The sequence below is a fragment of the Mixophyes fleayi genome, chromosome 5, assembly GCF_038048845.1.
Source record: "Mixophyes fleayi isolate aMixFle1 chromosome 5, aMixFle1.hap1, whole genome shotgun sequence".
In the NCBI taxonomy this organism is placed as follows: domain Eukaryota; kingdom Metazoa; phylum Chordata; class Amphibia; order Anura; family Limnodynastidae; genus Mixophyes; species Mixophyes fleayi.
This window is the reverse complement of record NC_134406.1, coordinates 114429500-114455461: the sequence shown is the minus strand read 5'-3', so window position 1 is coordinate 114455461 and position 25962 is coordinate 114429500. Positions and strand designations below refer to the sequence as shown.

General features: G+C 38.5%; 1 protein-coding gene across 8 annotated transcripts in view; it reads left to right on the top strand.

Moving 5' to 3' along the window:
- Positions 1–25962, top strand: part of TRIO (trio Rho guanine nucleotide exchange factor) — a 535982-nt gene that overhangs the window by 395626 nt on the left and 114394 nt on the right. For 7 of the 8 annotated variants that reach the window (XR_012692805.1, XR_012692806.1, XR_012692804.1 and 4 more), the window contains 3 exons: positions 2999–3170; positions 3696–4426; positions 9030–9277. Coding sequence is in view for 4 of the 8 variants with exons in the window: in XM_075212723.1 (XP_075068824.1) it covers positions 2999–3170; positions 3696–4426; positions 9030–9277 (1151 nt within the window). In the remaining 4 variants the exon portion in view is untranslated. Of the gene's footprint in view, positions 1–2998; positions 3171–3695; positions 4427–9029; positions 9278–25962 lie in introns of those variants that run through there. The other variant, XM_075212725.1, reaches the window with a different exon arrangement.

Genomic DNA, 25962 nt, shown 5'->3' with positions numbered 1-25962 from the left:
GAGCAGCCACAGATCCTACACTCCCCTTTAAAAAAAATGTGATGGGTTCTCTAGGTTCCTGTAAATTACTATCAGTGTTATATGCCACATTACTGCCTCAGGTGTCTCCAAGATGATTGGATAAGTTGAGAAATAAATGGGAGTTTGCTCTGGGCATCCTTTCAGATGACGAATGGAGCTTGGTGATAGGGGGTACAAAAAATACCACCTCATGTCTCAAGTTCCAGCAAATACATTTTTATATATTGCATAGAGTGTATTTAACCCCCTCTAGCCTACACATGATGAGACTTCACACCTCCTCTGAGTGTTCTAAGTGCAGAGACCCTGTGTGTTCTTTCTGGCACTTATTATGGACATGCCCAGTTGTCCAGTCATTTTGGTGTATATATGGGATCGCATCTCCTCTACACTACCTCTCACCCCTCCTATGTGCCCCATGATATGTTTGTTTGGTATTACATTAGATGAGAATTTAGACAAGCCACTCTTGAAATATATATTTATATTGTCTTCCCTGGCCAAGGTGGTCCTTGCTAAAGGTTGGATGGCGCTAGAGGCTCCCAGTATTGATCACTGGACTAATTTACTTACTGAGATATGTAGGCATGAACTGTTTATGTACAATAGTAGAAAGGCCTTACACAAGTATCATAAAATCTGGCACCACTGGTATGAGTCTCAATTTGCTGTCCTCCCCTACCAATATGATGACATTCATAAGGCTGTACTAAGGTTACGTGAATGGATCTGGATTAACCCAACCAGGTGCTCATTTACTATGCGTATTACAGCACACCTCCCAATGAAAAACCTCTGGCTACTGCGAACATAGCTGTGTATATAAATTCCACTTTAACATCAGTTAGGCTAAACTACCTCTGTGTAACAATTTGCATAAAGCCTATTCATATTACAGATAAAATATAAAAGGCATATGCATATAATATACAGAAACATAAAGATAATATATTAGCAAGTCTATATCTATATATATCATGTTTAACCGTTAGGACTACAGACAGATTACAGGAAGCTTAACTTACAAAAATAATGTCAATGCTAAGGCAATGGCATACCTCCCAACATTTAAAATTCATAAATCTAAAAAAGAGCAATCCACCTCCAAAAGCAGGACATGGCAGTGTCCCTTTAAGTGTCCATGTCACAATTGTTATTGTCCCACCCTTGAGGGTCATATCTAGCTCTGAACAGTTTGATCGCCCAAACCCCAGGCCCCTACCCTAAAAACTGCCTTGAATTGTTGCATACACTGGGTATTTGACTCTGATGTGCACAGCACTCATTCACAATGGTGAGAAGGAACATACCTCCCAACTTCATGTGAGTCTGGTCAGACATGTCACAGCATGACAGTCCCCTCAAATCTGTAACATTTTGGAGGTATGCAACAGATCAGTATTCTGTGAAGTGTCTATATTTAGAAAGATCACTTTCAATATAATAATCATCCTTTGGTGCTCATAAATTCTTTCAATGTCATGATGATCCCCCCAACATATTGCATGCTACATTGCCAAAATAGTAGATATACCACATACATAGATAAACAAGATATATTCTCACTGATCTGAAAGATAGTGGTGTTAATAATGCATAATTAAAACAAGATCCAATGCCCTGTGCACCAATTTTACATGCTATATTTAAAGCAAATGGACTTGCCACCACTTTCTTGAGGAGCATTGCTGTTAAAGAAGGTGCCAACTTTTTATGTATTAGCATAAATAAAACGAGATTCATTTTTAAAATGTTCCACTTCCTGCGAATAAGCTTGTTTGTCTACTTTTTTGTGGCCTTTACTGAAACCAGGAATAAAATCTTATCCAAAACCTTTTTGGGAGGTAGGTAGTTCATCTTTCTTTAAACAAAAATGGAGCAGGTCTGACAGCTGGGAGGGGGAGGTATGTTTTGTTCATTTCTGCTCTATAAGCCACTGCCATTGGGGTGTGCATCATTGAGTGTGTGTTGGGAGAGATAAAGGTACTTCCTAATGCTTCAAAAGCACACCCCTGGGGTGTGGTCACAACCTCATTGTTTCGTGACCATGCCCTCTGTACTGTTTCCCCACAATCTAAAGTTAGGAGGTATTGTTTAGTTGTATGATGCCCTCTATGATTTTATATGCCCCCTCTTCTTTTCAAGGAGGGTGTTACAACTCCTTTAACTTAGCAGATCATCTCATTTGCAATTGAAATGCAACATACATAGGCCCAAACATTTATCCAGGAACAATCAGTCTAAATGAGCCACATTCCAGATTTATGTAAGCCATGCTCCCAACTTGCACAACCCAATCAACCCCATATTCTGATCAACCACACCCTCTTTCTGACAAAGTCTCATCCATTTCACCATAAGCCCCAACTCTTTCAAGGTCCGCAGCTTGGGAAGGTTCTGCTGAAATTGGAAAATACTGTGTTTCTTGTAGCTGATAGCACATGTGGGAACAGTACCATTACACACAGTAAGATTTAATTAAAATATATTGAATAAACTATAATGTATTTTCTTTATCTAATTATTTATTTATTTTAGAAGAAACCAAAATGAAGCCTGCATAACTGTAAATGGGCCCAAATATAATGGAACTTAGGCAAATGCTATAATGTTTTTAATATTGAGAATTATATAGTGCATGGCTAAAACACACTTTTCTTCATTTTAATTGATATCCCCAATCTGTAATAAAATTATTTATTATCTTTGTTTATTTTAATGTTTTTGTTGGGTGTAAAAATAATGTTTTATAGAATATCTTCTTGTGTGTTGGAGATTTCAACCATCCTGTTTGTTTTATTTGGGCCTTTTTTCTACTTTGATACAACAATATAGTAGTTCAGACTTAATGCTGTAATGAAACTGACAACTAATAATTAGTGTAGAAAAGTGAATATCATTTGCAGTTCATCTGATCATTTGGGGATTATGAATTTAAAAAATAGTTGGTATCTTAAACATATTTTGTTCCTCACAGGTGAATTGCCTTAGTTTGGAGGAATGTATTGATAGTGACCCATGCAAGTTTGCGCTGTTGTCTGCAGACTCCAACGAAAGGTATATTTTGAATTCTACATCCCCTGCTGTAAGGCAGTTATGGATCCATGAAATCAACCAAATCTTAGAGAACCAGCTTAACTTCCTCAATGGTAAGAAGTATTTATATGTGTAATTTTTCTATTGTTGTAGTTATATTATACATACGTAAAATATTTGTAAATCTTTATGGTCACAGCATAGGTGAAGCATAAAACCAGGGTGCAATTCTCTGTAGCATTGGCAACTTGTTACTTTTTCACGGGGATCTGTTTTTCATCTCAGAGCTCTGGCTGAAACTTAGAGCAGTGAGATGTTGATGGAGTTTAAAGGGAGGAACAATCTCTGTTTTCGCAGCCTCTAATTGGTATAACAGTAAGCAAAATACACCTACATGTGAAAAGCATGCATGCAAATGTGTTTCTTGCTGAAGTATAAAAAACAAGGGGAAATCTACTATACAATTACATTTTCACTGCATTTCAATATTATGTGTATGATTGCTTTAACCTCATGTTAACCTAATGACCACCATAAGTTACATCTATATGTTTATACATTTCTCTTCACAAATTGATCTATTTTTTTCTTATAATCTCTGCCAAAAATGTACATTTTTTTTTTATTTATTTTTTTAGCTCTGTCATCACCAATCGAATACCACAGGAACCACACTGGTGGAAACAATGGTAACAGTGGAAACATTGTCACTTCCACAAGCGGTCCTACCAACACAAGTGGGCTGAGTATCTCTGGCCGAACCAGGCCCTCCCGAATTCCCCAGCCTGTCAGACATCACTCCCCTGTACTGGTCTCCTCTCCAGCTATGGCAGAGGCAGACAAAATGTCAGGTATGTTTGTTCGCAGTGCCTCAGTTTTACCTCTCAACTTGTCCTTAGATGTTACAACCCTCAATACAGACAAGATTATTCCAAGTCCAGAGACAGGTGTCTGTGATAAAGAATCTTTACCAAAGATAAAAGCACTTGATGGCAACAAGAAACTTACAAGTGGTTTAACAAATGGACTTCAAAGAAAATTGTATGAGAACAATGAGGACAGTCGTCTTACATTAGGGAAACCAATAAACAGAGCTACAGCTTCTCTTAACTCTCATGTTTCATATAATTTTGCATTGTCTTTTGGCAAGGAAGCTTCTACACCCAGCAGCCCACTTCATAAAGGCTCTTTTTGGAGCTCAGTTCAAGTATCCCCATCTAGCCGCCCTGGCTCCATCACTTTTCCTGGGGACAGTGATTCTTTGCAACGTAAGGATCATCGTCAGTACACACACAGCAAGGATTTGGACCGTCTCAGCACCTGCTCCTCAACCAGTGAGCAGTCAATTCACTCTACTCAGAGTAATGGGGTAAGAGCTGAGCTCCCTTCGTTCTGTGCAAGCTCTTCTGAAAAACCTGCTACTGAGCTGTGCCTTACCATCACTGCCTTACTAACATCTGGCTCTACAGTGCTTTATCTGCTCTAAAATTATCTTTTGATCTTCCTTTCACCATTAAGACTCCTACGCTTGTTTGATCTTGACACCTGCTAAAACAATATAGATTACTAATAACTTTTTTCTCTTTTCCATCTTCAGTCTGATTCTAAGAAATAATAACATTTGTTAATTTTGCTATTTAATTTTACATGATTGTTTTACTGTCACTATAATATTACACATCTTTTAGACAGCAATAGGGCTTTCCTGAATTTACTACTAAATACTGCTTGAGTTGAAGCATAATGTTAAAGCTGCATTTTTTTTTTTAGTATTTTCTACATGTCAGATTAGTTTGGTTAGAGCAGTAAACTATTCTAGTTTAATTTTTTATATATTACAAATATAGTGTATATAATATACAGTGAACAAGAACACATGAGGCTCTGTTGAAAGTGATAAAAAATACTTTAAAGTGTGGGGAACAGCCTGCTATATAGCAACATTTATCGCAGTCACCTGACATCCTCATCCAATCCTAAGTTGACCTGCTGCTGTTCAGTTCTCCGCCAACATTGAAATTAACATCATTAGTAACACCACAAAGAACATTTTAAAACATTATTACATCACTTATGAATGACATCACACAACATTTCCTATATATAAATTAATACATTAGCAATCACCTTGATAAAACGGGTCACTATTTTAATATTGTTCAGTAAAGGATAGTATACCTATTGCTGACATATTATGGTGCAAAATAGCACACCACTAAGATTATCAGTTAATATTAATTGGCTTTTATCCATCTCGTGCCAATTTATTAATCTCCAAACATATATAGGGTATGTAAATGGACTACATGCCCTTATTGAAATTGCAGGTATTTGTGAAATAAAAATACTTTTTTGCAGACCTGTTTTACCTTTAATGGGACTTTGCAACCAACAAAATTGAAGTGAAAACAATAGATTCCAATCCATTTTCTTAAAAGGCTTTATTTATCCCACCAATATCAAAGTCATCCCCTGTCTTAACAGAAATGTCATACAAACAAGGTCTAGATTTGGACCGGCAATTGGTTTAATGTGTTTTGTTGCCATAATTGCTATTTTTAAAATCTAAAATACTTTATGGGATGGTCACAGAAATACATAGTGTCCCAGCACTCCAAGTTTTATGGTAGAGAAACTGGCATCCTTCTTAATAGTGTTAGGGTTATCTATTTGTTATATACTACTATAGGAAACATTCAAGAGTATAATATATTAATACACATATATACAATAAAATTAATTTTGAAAATATTTTAAGGTTTTATACTCTTATTATGATCTTTGTAGTTATTGACGTATGTTTTGTGATGTCCATGACAAGTAATGTGACTGTTTGAAATGTTCAACTTAATTCCATAAAGTACATTGTGTTGGATTTGTCGTAATATTTTACAAATTATGTTATCATAAATTCCTTGTTAGGGGGATAAAAACTTAATTTTCTTTAAGTTTTGGACAAAGTCTTAATGTTTCTAACATTATTTTAAAGAATTAGTTTGCTGCTTTTTTTTTTTTATTCAAATTAAAAATATCTTCAAAAATATAACAATCTTATTTAAAATCTAATTTTTCTCATTTAAACTACACTTACCATAAAGTGAACAATTCCTTTAAACCAATGCCCACCAACTTGCATTGTAATTGTAGAAGGTACAGTACACACCTTGCAAAGTGTGCCGTTTGCAAGTCTCTCATATGTTTTAAACAAAGTTGGTCATACTGAGCTGTCTAGCATGTTTTCAAGGTAACATGGGGATGCTTTTAGTAATTAGGGAATGCGTAGTAAAAAGCATAGTTCCCTTATATAGTGGGAAGAAAGCAATTGAAGCATTAGAAATTAAATGGCCTCTTGTTTGCTAGGGTATTTATGAGGTTCCAAAAAGAGATACATTTTCATTGTGTATGATTTGGGTCTGGTTCGTTTTAGCAAGAACCCGCATCAAGGCTTGTGGTCCCCAGACTGGCAAATTGCGCACAGAGCATGTCCGGTTGGACAGGAATTTAGAGTTACAATGGCACAGGTGAACTTAATGGCAAAAATCACCACAGCCTAAATCCTTAGTTTTTTCCATATATGAATTTTTAAACACAGATGGAACTAACACAGTGACAAAAACAAGCAGCAGACAATCAAAGCACAGAAAGTGAGCCTGCTGTACAGCCAAAGAACCCCAACAGTGTAAGGGGTAACAATAAACCCCCCAGGCTGGTACCTAACAAGACAAGGAACAGACAAGGGAAAAGCTGGAGCTTTAAAAGGGCTGGCTATTCTGACATCAGCATATGCAATGAGTGAGACACCACCAGGGAGGACGTGCAGGGAGAGGAAATAGACACTACCCCCCAAGGGCCCAGCACTGAAATGGCAGCCGACTTACAAGACAGCCCCCTCCACTAATTCAGTGCCTAGTAGGGGCTTAAACCATGGTGTAACTGCAACCTGACCCAGACCATGAAGTATACTAATGGCTGCCTATAGTAAGAAACAGCCACTTAGGAAGCCCACTGTTTCTTCTACCCACCCCTTTCCAGCACTATGCTAAGAAGGGATTTCACTTACCTGCTCCAACTTCCGTGTGCATATTGAAGCAGCGGCTGCTGTGCAGCCCCTGCTATGGGCGCCGGACACAGCCTGCGGCACCTCTTAATACCTTCTCCAAGCAACAAACAGCCAACCATACTGTGGGCTGCATAATCCACGCAGACTTGGCAGCAACAGGTTTTTCTTTTTTTTTTTTTTTTAAATGGCTCCTAGAGGATATCCCATGGAGGGGGACAGGGACATGCATACTACCTAGTATGCGGTTGAATGCAGTGACTGGTGTAGAGGCAAGTGACTGTGTACTATGATCCCAGCTGCCCCACTACTGTGTTTCACAGCTGTATGTTTTGCACCTGCTGAGCAACAATTGTTTTAACGATAGACGGGTGTTGTTGCTGCTGCATACACAGCACCCAGAACCTCCGATGCAGCAGCGCACCAAGTTCATCCTGGAAGCAGACAGTGTATCTGTAAAGGCACCACAGAAATGGATGCTGACAAACTTGTACCCCCCTGTAAAAAGAAAATATGCCTCCAGCCACAGCCACACTGGAACCAGGGGCACAGTGGTAAAGCTGCAGACCCACAAATTGTGCCAGCGCTTCTGTAACAACTCCACTGTAGATGGGAGGGGTGGAGGGGAACGGGTGCTGTCTCAGACTTAAATTAAATGAACCCCCAATGCGATCCCCAAATGCAGTCTAGTCAGCAGCCATGAAGAAAGAAAAAATAAAGAAATTACTAAATCAAAACCATCAACAGGGGCATTCCCATATTTCCTACACGACTAGGCACTTGAACTAGACTGAGGCTTAGCAGGAAGTGGGTTATAGAGTGGGAGGAGTTAGAGCTGGCCAACAGCTTTCTTAAAGTACCACACGCCATCTCATCTACACTATACCCCAGTGTCCCCCAATTGGATGTGGGAGAAATTATTTTTTTAATGGAGACTGCATTAATCTTGTAAATATGTTTTCATTATTTCATGGTTATTCTCCTCCCTCCACTTAGCATTATGGCGTGGGACCAATGTCTTGTGCTCAGATGTACTAGAGAAAGCTTAACCATTTGGTTCACTAGACAAATCTGGGGGTAAATGTATGAAGCTCCAGGTTCTTCAACACCCGCGAGATCGGCGTCTTCATTGCTTAAATTTAAAGCAGTGCTGCCTTGTAAAGGGAAGCTTCTCTTTACAAGGCAGCGCCTCTTTAAATTTAAGCGCTGAACTCGCGGGTGTTGAAGAACCCGGAGTTTCATACATTTACCCCCTGGTGTTGGCAGTGCTAAAATTCTCCTGAAGCTGTAGTTGTGCATAGCACAAGGGCTTTCCCATTCAACAGATGGGCGTTAGGGGGAAGTAGAATAAAAACTTTACTATAGATGGACATCTTAAAATAAAGACTTAGGTTGTAACTGCACTTAAATTACACTGACTGAAAATGGCTCTGCTTCTGCAACCACCATGAATATGTTTATATACAAACATGAACGTATCTGTACAACTGTCAGAAGCCTGATAGTTACCCAAATTCTCAATACATGCCATATTTCGAACATTATTTGCAATTAAAAAAAAAAAAAAAAGCTAAGCTTTATGGTAATTTTGCAAAATGTTATTAGTTTACTTGTTTTGTTTGTGAATTCTATAAAGAACCGAGACTGCTAGAAATATTATTTTTCTTGATCTTGTTTTTTTATGTGTTTGCTCTAAGTAGGATTACATTATGGAGTCAAGTGCTTGATCATCTTTAATGTAGGCAATATCAATCTAGTCATTAGAATGTCCAAACTGCACAAAAAACTTAATGAATGGCAAAAACTTAGACACTTATAACTGAAATGTCTATTTTTCGTATTATATGTATTATTTTCTTTGATCATTTACTGATCTTAATTCTTTGTTTCATCTTCTCTCACAATCTACCCGCAGAGTGAAACTAGCAGCAGTAGCAATATCTCCACCATGTTGGTGACTCAAGATTACACAGCGGTGAAAGAGGATGAGATCAATGTTTACCAAGGAGAGGTGGTTCAAATTTTGGCAAGTAATCAGCAGAACATGTTTCTGGTGTTCCGAGCTGCCACTAATGAGTGTCCTGCAGCCGAAGGCTGGATCCCAAGCTACGTCCTAGGCCACACATGTGCAGTCATCAGTGATTTGCCTGATGGGAAAATGAAGTGGGTATTTGGCTAAGAAAGGTAGCAATAAATGTTAATGTTTTATATAAGTTGTATATGAGTGATAATGCAAAAATACTGTATATAATTGGTAGCCACCTGTTTTATTCAAATATTCTGAATAATTGCAGACAAGCACCTTATGGATGTTTCTTGTCTTTTTGCTTAAATTGATTTTATGTAACATTGCACAGAACTTGCTGTACAACACAGGCAAATAAAAATATATTTAAAATGAAATTCTTCCGAATGTGCACCCAGCCCCTTCAAATTATGAATGGATTATAAAAAGTTACTTTTTATAATAAAAAATCAAAACTAAGTTTTTCAAAGACCTGGTTTCATTCATTTAGCAGTGTTTCATACTTCATCCTTTTTCCAAATGAACACTGGTGCACTAACATAACCAGGCTAAGCAGTGAAAATATTGATGCATGTGATTGCCTTCCCCATCTTTGGTGCAAATTCCTTGTTTTAAAAATTAACATTACATTTTATAAAGGTGCTCCATTGCAGCTAGTTAAGAACAACTTTAAATTTAAGGATTTATCTGTGGTTTTCATTGTTAATAAAAGCATCAGCTTTAATATAAATGCGAACAAAAGGTGTACTTATATTGCATTATTTAATTGATCCTTAAATTCAGCTTGTATCCAAAGACAAGGTGTGTGCAATATTCCAGGTTAATGAGAGTAAACATAAAAGCTTGGTGATGAATATGTGCTTGAAAAACACATGGACGACAAAAAGAATAGAAATGTCTATTTAATAAAATTCCAGTAGAGCATTTTTAAAGTAGGTTAAGTTCTCTAAAGGTGGAAAACCTTCTTAGAATTGTGCTTTAAATTGGACCTCTATACTCAGATGACCAATTTTGGTGTGATGTAAGACTTGTAATTAGAAGGTTCAGCTAACCATTTATTAGAAACTAAAAAGAAAAGAACGGGAAAATAACATTAATATTGTACAGAAGTATACAAAGTGCAAACAAGGCCCACAACTTCCCAACATGCTAGTACAGAGAGAGTCTAAATTAATACTAGGAATTTTAGTAGAATCCTAAAAGGTTAGAATTATTGTTTTCAGGCACCTGAACGCATATTTTATTTTCTAATTTGCTTCATTTGTTAACCAACTTTTGGTTGTTTTGCCAACAATCATTCTGTTTGCACTTTAAAAAAAAGCTCTGCTTGTTTATGTCACCTGATTCTATTTCATACTTGCCTACTCTCCCAGTATGTCCAGGAGATTCCAGAATTCCGGGTATGTCTCCCGGACTCCCAGGAGAGCAGGCAATTCTCCTGCATCCTTTCCCCTATGGGCCTCAGTTTTTGCGATTCATGGCAAATTAATTTCTCCCATGTCCTGTCTCCAAACACCCTCCCACCGCACCCCAAAGGGAGATCCCTCAAAGTTGACAAGTATGCTATATTTGAAAGTGTCCAATGAGGAATGCTTAACATTCGTAAAGGCAAAACACATCTAAAAGGGCGAGTCAAAAATTATCCGCACTCTGTAGCTTTTAACTTTCAGAAAAGAAAAGTGCGTTATTTTTCGACATAATCTCCCTGCTTTTTAATACTTTGTCCATCTGTCAACAAGCTTTCGTATTCCCACGTTAAAAAATGTTTTAGGCTGAGCGGCGAGCTACGTATGCACCGCTGTTTTCACCTCTTCAACAGACGGGAATCTTTGTCCTCTTAGAGCTTCTTTCAGGGGCCCAAACTGGTGATCGTCCGATGGGGCAAGATCAGGACTTTATAGAGGGTGCTTTAACACCTCAAAACAAAGTTGTTGTTTTTTAGAGTGTCGACAGTATGAGCACCAGTGTGCAGACGTGCATTGTCATGCAATAACACAACACCCCTGGATAGCAGTGCTCTGGGTTTTGTTTGAATTTTAGGCTTCAGCTCTTTAGTGAGCATCTCACTGTGTAGAGCACTATTGATTGTTGAACCTTTTTTCTGATAATGTTCCAATACTGGCCCTTGAGAATCCCAGAAAACTGTAAGCATCAACTTTCCAGCTGATGGTTGACTTTTGAACTTTATCTTGGTTTGCCATTGAGGATGTTTCCATTCCATACTCTGTCGTTTACTCTCGGGCTCGTAGTGATGAATCCAGGTCTCAACAGTAATTCTTTTTTTTAAGAAACTTCCATCTTCCTTAGAATATCAGTCCAAATTTTGTTTGCAGATGTCCAAACACTTCTGTTTGTGCTGTTCCATGAGTTTCCGTGAGCGATCTCCTTTGAACTTCTCTATCCATTCATACACACTTGTTTGCGACAGAACACTTTCTCCATACTGTGCACAAAGTCTTTAATAAATATCTGCACCAGACACACTCTCAGACCACAAAAAACAAATCACTGCACGATGCTCTTTTTTCATGCAAATCACAAGTGGGAAAGCCATTTTTATTGCAGTGCAGTCACAATTGAACATATGTAACATTTTCAGACCTGCACAGCAGTGAGACAATGACCTAATATGGAAATCGTTGAAAAGACAATGCGGCCAACAGAAGTTTTAATATAACTTTGAGTGTGGATAGTTTTTGTCTCACCCTCGTAATTATAAGGTTCACCTTGTGTTAATACTAAATTACTTATCAGACAACAAGTTACTATGTTGAATGTTATGATTGTCAAGGTCACCCTTTGAATGTTCCAGTAGAATTTAACAGGATTTGAAATCCCATAAATGCTAGCAAATTCCAACACTCGCCTATAAATTTATTTTCAATGCTGCCTGTTTCCTTTTTGTATATATTATCTTCTTTTAAATATTTGTCAATGTTAGGAGTGCAAATTAATAAACCATATTCAGAAATAAGGTTTTACAGCATGGATTAAAGCTGCAACATTGCTTACTAATGTAAAATGTGGTGATAAATGCAGTTAAAATGAGAGCACCACTATTTCAGGCTTAATCATGAATCCTCTGCATCCTACAAATCATCTAAATTATGAGCATAAAACATTTTATGGTGATGCAAATGTTCATACTGTGGGAAAAACAATCTTTTATAGAAAAAAAAAGAAAATCTGCTGCAGCACACATTGCTGCCATTTATAGACATACACTTTTTATGTTTTTTATCCATCAGTTTTGGTGACTAGAAATATAGCTTACCACACAGTGGGCTGACAACTGTGTATAATCATTGTATAAAATTTTAAATAACATTCAGCATATGAACATATAATTTATATTAAATGCTTGGCCCTTCTCAATCAAAAAAAATAATAATAATAAAATTGAATACCTCACTATGAGTTTTGGAACCGCAGTGCCAAAGTATGGTAATTGGACTCCCTCACTACTGGCAAATGCATAATTCAAAGGCCAGTTAATTGCATCAGAGTAATAAAGTACTTCACACCATATAGAACAGTTGCCAATGCACTGCATTGGATCAGCAGATAACCTGTTCAAATAACTATTAAAACTGTCTATCCAAAATTCCAGCTCCCAAACCCAGAGGCCAGTAATGTTTTCTTATTCAATAAATCAGTCAAGGTAATGTCATAACTTTAGTTTTTGTATAGGAATGTGGTGGCTTTTCCAAGAAATGCAGTAAAGGCTTTGAAGGGAGTACAGGCTGGTAAATTGTTTGCGCCCACATGACCCCTGTGCTGTATATGGGGACTTGAGCTTGTCTAGGTCAGTGCAGGGCTTACTTCAGGTATCCACTTCTTTAGAGAGGATTCTGACAACCACCACCATGTCTGGATGATAGAAGTGCTAGCTTCCGGCGATCCCACAGACTCTTGAAGGGTCTGATTCTGATTTCTCAGCAGGAAGAGGCAGTAGCAAATGGTTTCCTCGTATCTTGGCAAGTATTCCTACAAGAAGCAGGGAGTTGATGATTTAATATGTGCAGTTAGGCAGGCACTAGAATTCAGGAACAACAAGGAATCTGTAATTCCAGATAGTACGCTGTTCAAGAGGAAAAATAAACTGTTTATTTTCCCTCCAGTTGAGGGAACAAGACCTAGAGGTAGATTTCAGATTACAGTCTATCTATTCTCTCCCTAGTGAGGATATAGGAAAATGGGAATACACACTATCCAAAACCACCACTGTTCTTATTCTAAAAATTCATACCTTTCGGAACACTATAGATAGGAAAATTGAGTCCACGCTTAATACCATGTACAAGGTGGTGGGGGCCTCACTTAGACCCAACTTGGCTTCAGCTTTGGTCAGTAAGTTGGCGGAGATATGGGTGGGTCTGGAATCTGACAGTAGCTTTGCCAGCCTACACTCCCCACATGCATCAATGACCCTTGGGTGCCCATTACCGTGATGGTGGTTCACAGGTTGTCCTTCCATGCTCTGACCCAGTCTAGCCATAATAATTTGGCCCTTGTGCAAATTGTTCAGATCCTTACGCTTGCCCATTTTTCATGCCTCCAACAAATCCGTTAGAAGAACTGACTGGTCACCTGCTGCCTAATATATCCCAACAGGTGCCATTGCAACAAGATAATCATTGTTGTTCACTTCACTTGTCACTTGTTTCAATGTTGTGGCTTATTGGTGTATATAAGCAGGCTCTCCTCATTAGATTTCCAGATCCTTAATACCAGCAATTTGGCAACAATTGCATTCAGAGTGAAGTTTGTGATATCCTCACTTTGTACTGCATATGCGCAAATAACGAGCGATAAATTTAACAGGGCTTAATTCAGTAGTGTCATGATCAATGTTTAAACTGTAATAAAGTGGACTACTAATTTACAGCAAAAAACTAATTTGCCCCATTCTATAACCATGCAATAAATGCCAGACATAATACTATTTAATACTTTGGAGTCTACAACCAGCAACTTGGTAATTTTTAATGCTCACTTTTACGCAATTGTTCCCAAACCATTATCATTGGCTTTACTCTGAATTGGACACAAAGTAATATTTCATTAGCATTGGTTTATCATTACACTTGTTGAAAGATGTGCCTTGTATTTGATATTGAGCGATTTTTCATTTTTTTTTGTACTAAACGGACATGATCACCAAATTAGATAGAAGAGCACTATCTAGTGCTTTCTTATATCTTCAGGAACAAAGTTTGTGTTTATTGATACATTCATTGTCTCGATCTGTAAATGTAAAATGTGGGTATGGCTGCTGATCTCTAAACCCACACTATTTCTATTCACTAGTTAATGGAGCTTGTTGCTTCAGGACTGCTTTTAAACAATCAGAAAAATTAGAACTATAGCTGTGCTGAGCTGTCAATGGAGGCAATAGGCAGCTGATGAAGTGTTAAATTTGTACTGGAAAGGAACACAGAACAATATATAATATACAATATATTCTGTTATAATATAGTGTAATGTTGCATGTACATAACTATAAACCTTTAATCTGTAAATAAGTCTGTATACATAAACGGAAAATTAATTACAGCATGGTGGTGTGAGGTTCTTTGCAAATAGAAAATAGCAACAGATCTTGAGCTTTACATCCTGCTTACGGAAGACAGGTAATTTAATATGCGGTTGTACCAGTGTCAGTAACGGTGCTAAATGAATGAAAAGGAGAGTTTCTTAGACTCTCTAAGTGGTTGGACATGCCAAAAAGTTGGTTTCTCTAAAAATAATTTGAAACATTTTTCACATTTGTAATTGGTTAGCTGATCCAGTTTTTCAGACTGCAAGTCAGTGGGACTTCTCATGTAATTAATGTACTGGTTTGGATGGGGGAGGGTTCAACCTCCCACCACCCATCCCGTTACTCCGTTCTCCCCCAGTTTCCTGTTTCAGGTTTTTTTTTTTTCTCTCTGTTGTGGTTGGTTAAAACCACAGTCTGTGCTAGACTACAATGGATTAAAAAAAGGAAACCTAAAATAAAATTAGTTGTTGTTTTTTGTTTTGTTTTTTTTAATAAAGGTTTTTTGAAAGATTGGTAGGCGAGTATGTGTGTTTTGTTCAATTAAAATGTATTCTATAAATGGTGTGTCTGTTTATTTCTAACTTACGTTTTCTTAGGTATAATCAAAAGGGGTTTGCGTGAAATACTTGTACATTATGCAAGAACTCTAGTGCTGACAAGCGCTGGTTATAGAATTTGTATGGAGGGATTTTCCCTTTACAGTGTGGGTCCTTTCTCAATAGGAAGACATGGGGGTAAATGTATGAATCTCCGGATTCTTCATCTTCGGCGTGTTCAGCCTCTTCAGCGCTTAAATTTAAAGCGGCGCTGCATTGTAAAGGGAAACTTCCCTTTACAATGCAGCGCCGCTTTAAATTTAAGCGCTGAAGAGGCTGAACACGCCAGAGATGAAGAATCCGGAGATTCATACATTTACCCCCTGATGTACTTTAGTGTAGTCCTCCTATTGATGCAGCAGCAGTGACGCTAATGTAAATATAAATTGGAAAGTATTGCTCCACTCTAAAATCTATAACCCTCCTGAGAGGTAGAATGTAACTGGGAAATTAGCAGCTTTTTAATGATAAACACCTGTATGCAGAGTTAATCCCCACTGCTAAAAGATTATCTGTAATAAATAAATGGCATCCATGTAGCAGTAACTTTGACATTCCTCTGGAATCTACATAGTGAAGAAGGGATCGTTAAGGTCATAGTTTAAAAAAAAAAAAATCATTTGAATTGAACAAAGTGCAGGCACTCACCACTACCCTCTTTCAAAAATGAAAAATATATTTAAAAAAAAATAAAAAATGGAATTATCCTGTTCTGAATCCAACATAGTCCAGCACAGACTGTGCTACCTTTTTATTTTCAGGTTTTTATTTTTTCCTGCTTCTAGATGAAGCAAAGTATGAAACAGGAAACCTGCAGCTGTACTGCTGTTGTGGAACTAAAAGTGTCTGCATACTGGAAAGATACAAGTTGCGTAAATTTTCTAGACGATACTGCTTAGGCAACCACCAGCTGTTGGGGAACTACATAAAGTCAATACCTCAGTAATAGGGGAGAGAAAAATAAACTTTTTTTTTTTTTTTTGCTCTCGCTCAGCTAAGTTTTCTTATATATAACATTTTGGCTTATTCTGGGAGTGGCAGTGTCACTATACGCTGTTTTTGATTTTGCTTAGTCACTTTGTATTTACTGATGAAGGCACATAACCTCTGAATCGTTGAAATAAATATTATTTCTTTTCAATTCACTTTAGCTTTCACTTTTGACATAATTATTTCCTTTTTCACGCATTAGTTTAGTTAATTCAAAGGTGTAACGTTAGCCCTAGCAGGCCACACACTGGAGCCCAGCGGTATAGTGTGCCTTGCAAAAGAGAAAAACATGTCTTTACTTTATAGAAGGGTTGCATATTGTTTAGAGACGAAGCAGATCTTGTTTTTGTGATTATACAATAAAGCATGAAGAGTAATAGAAGATTCTTCAAAATTTAGCTGTGTAGCCCAGTCATCTCTGGTTATACACCTCCCCCTATTTATTAACCGTTATTTTTATAGCGTGATCATATTATGCATCAGTTTACAGAGAATATTTAATAATTCACGTAAGTCCCCACCCAAGTAGATAGAGAGATAGGTATATATAACTCTCTCATATATTTTGGCACGCTCTTGTACAGTGTCGGACTGGGGCATGAAGGGCCCACCGGGGGACTGCAACACTGGGGGCCCTCCAGAAGGGGTGTGGTCAGCCATTATAGAGGTGGAACCAGACACTAGAGGGGGAGTGGTCCACGAAGGACAGCTAGCACCTTAATGTAGTATATAAAGAATGCAGTGTGTGTATAAAGAATACACAGTCTTGACCTGCCCCTTAGATTGGGCAGAACAGTCACCAAAAATCAGGATTGTCCCACTAGACCAGGCTTAGCTAACCTGTGGCACTCCAGGTGTTGTGAAACTACAAGCCCCAGCATGCTTTGCCAATATATAGCAGCTTATTCCTGGAAGGGTATGCTGGGACTTGTAGTTTCACAACACCTGGAGTACCACAGGTTAGCCAAGCCTGCACTAGACTCAGAACATTTGACAGACTGTCCTACATGTTGTCACTTTTACCACCTATGGCTGCTGGTTTCTTTAGTTGCGGCTTGTCTGGATCCTGGAATGTTGAGGGCCCTATTTGGAAAAAATAATGGGTACATTTAAAAACGCCAACCATCCCTGCCATTAAATCAACAGCACCCACAATTAATAATTAGGTCTCTCTCCAGCCTCAACATTAAAGTAATAGTGCTCACAATGTGAACGTTTGTTTTGTCAGTTTATTTTACCTGCAACATTGCCTCTGTTTAATCAGCCTTCTGTACTACTTGCTCAGCCATTCCCTACCCATGCTACAGTTATTTCAGTCCCCTACCTCAGCATTGTACTTTCAATTCTACTTTAAGCTTTGTCTGCCATCACAAGTAGGAAGACATGATACTGATTTTGAACCACTCTCTTCTCTCATGACTCTCCAGAAATTCAGCTATTCAATCACCTGTTCTTTATTTCTCTACTTTCAACACTTCCACCCGCTCCCCCACATGGCTCCCACATCATTACTCTATACAATCCAGACATCCATGAATAAACTACATTTGCTGCAGCCTCACTCTGCATGAATTCTCTGATTCCACAGGACATTGCAATTAGATAATTATTTTCATTCCCTAATTTTTGCTATTTGACTCCCAATGCTTGCCAAAATATTTTTCTCTCTCTTTTCATGGCATTATCTTTAGGACTAAATCATTCCTCACCTATCCTGCAACACACACCTATGTCCACATTGCCCCATCATTACTTCACTCACCTCTAGTGAACGCTCATAAACTCTTTTCCTATTTAAATTCAATAACTTTAACATCCTCACCCTGTCGCCAAAAACTAAAAAGACACACCTCTTACAATCATATTTCCTACCTTTCTTCCTCCCTGCTTATATTAGCTGGTGATATATCACCTAATCCAGGTCCCCCTCACTTCTCCCACACGCATATATCTGAACACTACAGAAATCCAGAAAATCTCAAACACATCACCTGTCTCCCCTCTCTTCCAAAGTCCTTTAAATGTGCCCTTTGGAATGCACGCTCTGTGTGTAACAAACTTACCTCTGTACTTCTTCTCAAACAACCTAAACCTTCTAGCAATAACAGAAACATGGCTCACGCAATCGGACACTGCTTTACCTGCAGCCCATTCACATGGTGGTCTCCATTTCACCCACACCCCCAGACCGGGAGGCAGACAAGGAGGTGGGATTGGACTACTTCTGTCCCCACAGTGCACGTTCACAGTTCTACCAAATGTCCCGTCACTCACGTTCACATCTTTTGAAGTACATACTGTTAGGATTTTTAACCCTTTCTGTATGCGTGTTGCTGTCATCTATCGTCCCCCTGGTCCACACCAACATTTTCTTGAACAGTTCTCTGCGTGGCTCCCTCACTTCTTATCCTCTGACATCCCCACCATCATCATGGGTGATTTCAACATCCCTATTTCTAATCCAGGTTCCAATGCTGCTTCCAAACTACTCTCTCTAGCCTCCACACTTGACCTCTCCCAGTGGATTGAATCCGCTACTCATCAGGATGGCCACTGTCTTGATTTCTCTATACTTTGCTCAGTTTCTGATTTCCTTAACACTCCTTTCTCCCTTTTGGATCATCACCTTATTAGATACTCGCTCACCCCCAGTTCTTTACCTTCCCTAGTGTCAAACTCTTTCAAGCCTCCTCACAACCGCAGGAATATCAACTCTATTGATCTTCAACAGTTTTCCACCTCTCCAACACCTTCTCTCCCCAATTTCTACATTCTCCTCCCCTGATCGGCCAGTACCCCATTTTCACCAAAGCTTAGCAACTGCCCTTGATCCCGTGGCTCCAGCGACACTACATACTCCACGTAGACTTTGTTGCCAACCATGGCACACTAAAGTAACACGAATGCTACAAAAACTTTCTCGTAAAGCAAAACATCACTGGCTTAAATCTTGCACCTCTAATGATTTCATCACATATACTGGTATCTACCACTCCTATAGAAATGCCCTGGACACTGCAAAAGACACATACTTCCAATCTCTCATCTATGCTCAGGCTTCTAACCCCAAACACCTTTTTAACACATTTAAATCTCTTCTGAATCCTCCCGTCTCAAATCCTCCAACTACCATCCGTGCCCAGGATCTTGCTTCCTATTTCAAGGACAAAATAGATAAGATCAGACTTGAAATGGTATCATCTCCCTCGACAAGCAATCAGCTCAATTACTTTGTAATACCCTCTAACACTCTCTCTTCATTTGATCCCACAAATGCAGGGGAAGTTTCTACTCTCTTCTTATCTTCCTACTCTACCTCCTGTCCTCTTGATCCCATACCCTCACAAATTAGTAGGTCTCTGTCTCCTGTGCTCATTCCCCCTCTAACTAAAATCTGTAATCTATCTCTTTCTACTAGTATTTTGCCATTACTATTCAAGCATGCAGTCATTACTCCCATTTTAACAAAACAGAATTCTGATCCAAACTCTCTCGCAAATTACCGCCCCATCTCTCAGCTCCCGTGCCCCTTCAAGCTTTTCGAGAGAATTGCCTACACTCGCCTCACACACTTTCTTACTGCAAACAACCTATTGGATCCTCTTCAGTCAGGCTTTCGCTTTCAACGCTCCACAGAGACTGCGCTGACCAAGGTTGTCAATGATTCGATCACAGCAAAAAGTAAAAACCATTACTCTCTAATTCTCCTAGATCTCTCTGCTGCATTTGACACTGTTGACCACACTCCTCATAGAAACGCTACAATACCTAGGTTTTGAAGGCACTGTCCTATCCTGGGGCCTGATTCATTAAGGATCTTAAATGAAGAGGATCCTTATTTCAGTCTCCTGGACAAAACCATGTTACATTTCAAGGGGTGCAAATGAGTGTTTTGTTTTGCACATAAGTTAAATACTGCCTGTTTTTCATGTAGCACACACATATCAACTTTAAATTTCAGTGTACAAATAAGCTATCAAGTATTTGTGTGCTACATGAAAAAAACCAGGCAGTATTTAACTTATGTGCAAAACAAACCACTCAATTGCACCCCTTGCAATGTATCATGGTTTTGTCCAGGAGACTGAAATAAGAATCCTCTTCATTTAAGATCCTTAATGAATCAGGCCCCTGGTTCTCATCCTACCTATCTAATCGCTCTTTCAGTGTTAATTTCTCTGGATCCACCTCTGCTCCGCTTCCTTTATCAGTTGGGGTACCGCAAGGCTCAGTCCTAGGTCCTCTGCTATTCTCTATCTACACCAATTCTCTTGGAAAACTAATAAGCTCTTTTGGATTTCAATATCATCTCTATGCGAATGATACACAAATCTATCCTCTCCTGATCTTTCACCATCTGTGTTGTTTCCTGTTACTGACTCTCTTTCTTTCTGTCATTTCATCTTGGATGTCTTCTCGCCAACTCAAACTCAATCTTTCAAAAACTGAATTAATAATATTTCCACCCAAAAACAGAAGCTTCCTGCCTGATATTTCTATTTCTGTTGATAACATGACCATAAATCCCACCACGCAAGCTTGCTGCCTAGGTGTTATCCTTGACTCACAACTATCATTTATTCCCCACATTAACTCCATATCTAAATCATGTTACATACATCTAAAGAACATTTCCAGAATACGCACATAACTCACACAAGACACCGCAAAAAACCTTATTTCATGCACTCATCATCTCCCGCATTGACTATTGCAATTCACTCCTTACTGGTCTTCCCAAAGTCAGAGTTAAACCCCTACAATCTATTATGCACAAATCGGCTAGATTGATTTTCCTTGCAAAACGTTTTTCCTCTGCTGAGCCACTCTGTCTGTCTCTACATTGGCTGCCTGTATTTCAACGAATCCAATATAAAATTCTACTAGCATACAAGGCTGTCAACAAAATTGCACCGACATCCATTTCCTCACTTGTCTCAAAATATCTCCCTACTCGACACCTCCGTTCTGCACGAGATCTGCGTCTCTCTTCCACTCTCATCACATCCTCCCATTCTTGGTCACAGGGCTTTTTTCGGGCTGCACCCACTTTGTGGAATTCCCTCCCTCGCACAGTAAGACTTTCCTCTAGTCTCCAAATCTTCAAGCGTTCTCTGAAAACCCACCTCTTCAAACAAGGTTATGATATTCCTCAACCACCATCTTAATATCCCTATTACCACCCTCTACACAGCTAACAAGACAACAACCCTCTCACCAACATTGGTACACACACAGCCCACTCATGAGTCAATAGTTATGTTTCAAACTCCCATTGTCTCATAGATTGTAAGCTTGCGAGCAGGGTTCTCTTACCTCTCTGTCTGTATTACCCAGTATTGTCTTGTTAATGTTTGTTCCCAATTGTAAAGCGCTACGTAATTTGCTGGCGCTATATAAATAAATTATGATGATATTTCCCTCCAACCAGCCCCAACATTAAATTAATAGTATTTCCATTTAAAAAATAATACCCTCCCTCCAAACAGCCCCAGCAATAAATTAATAGCATTTACGTTTAATACAACCATTTCCCACGACCATTCCTAGCATTAAATAATTAATATTCACATTTAATAGATAGCCCTATTCCCCACACAGCCCCACATTCAATTATAGACCCAAACCACCTCAGCATTAAAGGTCCCAGCCCCCCCTCCCTAAAGTGTTCTCTGTGCAGCCCCCCTCACAATAGTTTAGCATAGGCAGCCCCCTCACTATAGTTTAGTATAGTCAGCCCCCCTATAGTTTAGTATAGATAGGCAGCTTGCCTATGCCACATAGTAGTGCCCCCAAAACAACGTTATGCCACACAGTAGTGCCCCCAATTCAAATACACACACACACACACACACACACACACACACACACACACACATATATATATATATATATATATATATATATATATATGTATATGTATATGTGTATGTGTATGTGTGTGTATATATATATATATATATATATATATATATATATATATATATATATATATATATTATAATATAGTGATAGCACAAACAATATAAACAAGTGGTTAAAGAGTCTACTTACCCATATGTTGATTGCTGCAGCCTCTCTGCTCCTTCTCCCTTCAGCGGCGGCGGGAAAATCAGCTGACGGGGAGGGAGCGGGTCATATGATCGCAGTTGCGATCACATTTGAAAGATGACTGCCTGTCAGTGACAGCCAGTCATCTGCAGCAGCGGGGACGCCGGAGAGGACTGCGGGCCTCCAGGTAAGCTCTGCCCATGTCTAAAAGGGGGTGTGGCCGTAAGGTAGCCCGCTGGGCCAGTCTGACGCTGCTCTTGTATGTTTTTGGAGTGTGGTAGGAAAACTAAAACTGGTCTATTAATGGAAATTGGAGACAATTTGTAGCTAGACTTGGGGAATGCAGGCATAAATTGTGCAAAAAAGAAGGAAACACTGATGTCTTATTTTGACCATGGTTTCTCCCAAGAGACATTTCAGTGTTCCTTGGCTTAGGCTCCATAAGTGTCTTAAATGTGTTCACATGGATGCAGTAACATTCTTTCATAGGAAATTATATAACTGACTGAGACTCTGCACTCAAACTCTTCATAAGCATTCTGTTGATGTGTGGTGAGTGGGGCAGCCATTGGGCTTGGCTTACACAGCTGTTATTCTCATCAATGTTTAAGTACCCCTTGTGCATTGTGGATATTAGAACATTCCTTTCTAATCATTGTTGAAATGTTTCATCATAGAGAAATGGTTATAATTCATCTGACCACATGCTGTCTTTCAATTAAGCAGTAGACCACTATCTGTGCACCACTTTGCTTTATGTTACAATAAACAATTACTAATTAAGATTTTTTTTTTTTTTTAAAAAAAAGGGGATTCTGAGGTTAATCTAAGCACATAGTGCCCTTTATCACCAACATGATAAAAATAGATACCTTTGCCAACTCACTCAGTGATAGTTTAAAATGTCTGAAAGTTGCCACTGAGAAAACTGATTTATCAAAAAAAAAAATGAAAGCATTCCTGTCTATTGAGTTTGATAAGAAGGGGAAGATTCACTGATTCAACTGATAGTCCAGCAGGAATTTGGTAGCCAAAGGAAAATTAGGGTACAAGGATTTTACAGTCTTCACAAGTGTCTCCTCCTACAGAAGATTTCTCAATGCGTCAGTACTCCATGAAAAGCAAAGGAACTAAAATATTTGGTATCCAGTGGCACCTACAGAATGCGACACCCTGGGTGCAGGATGTTTGTAAATAGATATGAATGACTTAAAGTAATGATGTTATTGTCATGAAGTATAAGAGCATAAAAATGTACAGTTTAATCTGTTGAACAGTAGGAGAAAGAAACAGGTTAAGAGATAAACAATATTTAGACAATGTAAGATTATGAAATGTATAATGAACCTTGCAAAGTGAATTTTGGTTTCCCTGCAGACTCATTCTTTTGGGAAATAATGCTTGGCTTTGGAAAAATGCCAGAGTGTTTGGGAGTTGTTACTATGGATACCTCACTGGGTTATAATGCTTGACCTGGTATGTAGTGGGGCTTTCTACACATAAAGGAAGATAATGGATTTTTTATGCACATCAACCTAACAATATTGTGAGGTTTAGTATGGATTGTATTTGCTTTACTACATCACAGTTCAGTCCACAGTTGCCTCTAGTTGATTACTACACATGTCAATGCCAACATAACCTGTGACACCGTTCCTCTTGAAACATCTCCAAATTGAGCAGATATATAGGTCCTGCCAAATTCACCCCAGCAATGGACCCTCTCTCAAAGTCACTGAAGTTTCTACACCTAACAAATTTTTTTTAGGAACATTGGCAGTTGAGCTTGCACTCAACTAGCCCTACCCATAACGTTTTTCTGAACAAGAGTTATAAAATGAATTCAGAAGTAATTGTTACGGGGTACATCACATAGAACAACATTATTAAATCACTAATTACTGGTTTCATGTTTCACCCTTAAAATATTCTCTCTTAATTCAGATAGATTATCACAGAAAAATAAAAATCACAAATAAAAGAAAAACACTAGATGAAGTTCTGCTTTTGTAAGATACTTTAGCTCTTACAGGAATGGAATACAGGAAATATACAATTATTAAATTATGATACCATAGCTGCATACTGCAGGCAAATATATTTGACCCTAAAATTAGATAATGTTTGAAGTAACAACAGGTTTTGTTAACTATAGTTCCTCAGCTTAAACTGATATAGATATATATATAGAGATAGATATATATATATATATATATATATATATATATATATATATATATATATATTTATATTTGATTGGGAGCATGTACACAGGTGTTCAGCCCATGTTGATCCTCCGCTTGACCTGTGCTGTGTTTAATGCAAGTTTAACTGTGTAGAATACAACTCAAGCAGAAGTTTAAAAAGGGGTCATAGAACCCTGTAGTGATTGCAGTGATCCAGCAATTTAGATCTTTTCAAGGTTAATGCTCACATGAGCATATGCACAATTATTTTCCTGTGTCTGCTCCATTTAGAACTTACTTTTGTTGCCTTAAGTCATACCTCCCAACTGTCCTGATTTGACAGAACATCTTGATTCGCAGGTCACAGAAGGTCGTGGTTTGTCACCTAAATTTGTCCATTTGTGGGTGGGCTTATTTTGTCCCAATTTCTTATTTAAATTGTTGGGAGGTATGCCATAAGTGGTCATGTGAATGGCCATTGCATTCATTATAAGGATCTGTGGTTTCTTTTTAAAATTGAGTTTCCTTTGCATTCTGTTAAACAGGCAGAGCTTTTCTTTCTGCCCATCTGCAATGCTAGGTGGACACCCATATCTTGGTTTTGAGAACTGCATCAGAAAACTCATTTTACCACCTAGATATATGAATAGTGTAAAGAGTGAAAACGTCGGCATTTACTTTGTCACTGCAAAACCACATGTTTAGTGCTGCTTACAGTACAGAAAGCCTGTAGATCACCACCGTTGCCGTGAAGGGGTGTACTTGGTCTGCAGCAGTGTTTAGGTAGGTGGTACATGTCAAAGTAACATCAACATGAATACCATGATACAAGGCTTCCCAGCAGAACATTGCCCAGAGCAACATACTGCTTCTGCCACTTTTCCTGCTTCCCATAGTGCATCCTGGTGCCATCTTTTCTCCAGGTAAATGACGCACACACCCCCGGCTGTCCACATAATGTAAAAGACAACACCATTCATCAAACCAGGCCACCTTCCATTGCTCCATGGTCCAGTTTTGGCGCCAATGTGCCCATTGTAGATGCTTTCGGTGGTGGACAAGGGTCAGGGTGGGCACTTTGCTATACACTGTGTGTTCTGACACCTTTCTATCATATCCTGCATTAACTTTTTCAACACCCATTGGATTCAATCCAATACAAGAGCTATTTTAGCACAAAGTGATGAGATATTTTTTTCCACACTCTTCCTAAAGATAAGGTTATACATAAATCATATACTTCGTGGCATATCTGTAGTATACATTTAGCAGTTAGAACAAAGGATAGGGAATTCCCTCTCCAGGAGTGTGAATGCAATTACTCTAGTTCAATCTGAACAATGATCTTATAACTACAGCCAGTCTGTCAGAAATACATCAGAGATATATAAAATAATGACTTTAAAAGTTCTAAACAAAGTGGAAAATTAAAGTCTAAAATGTACATAATTTTACAA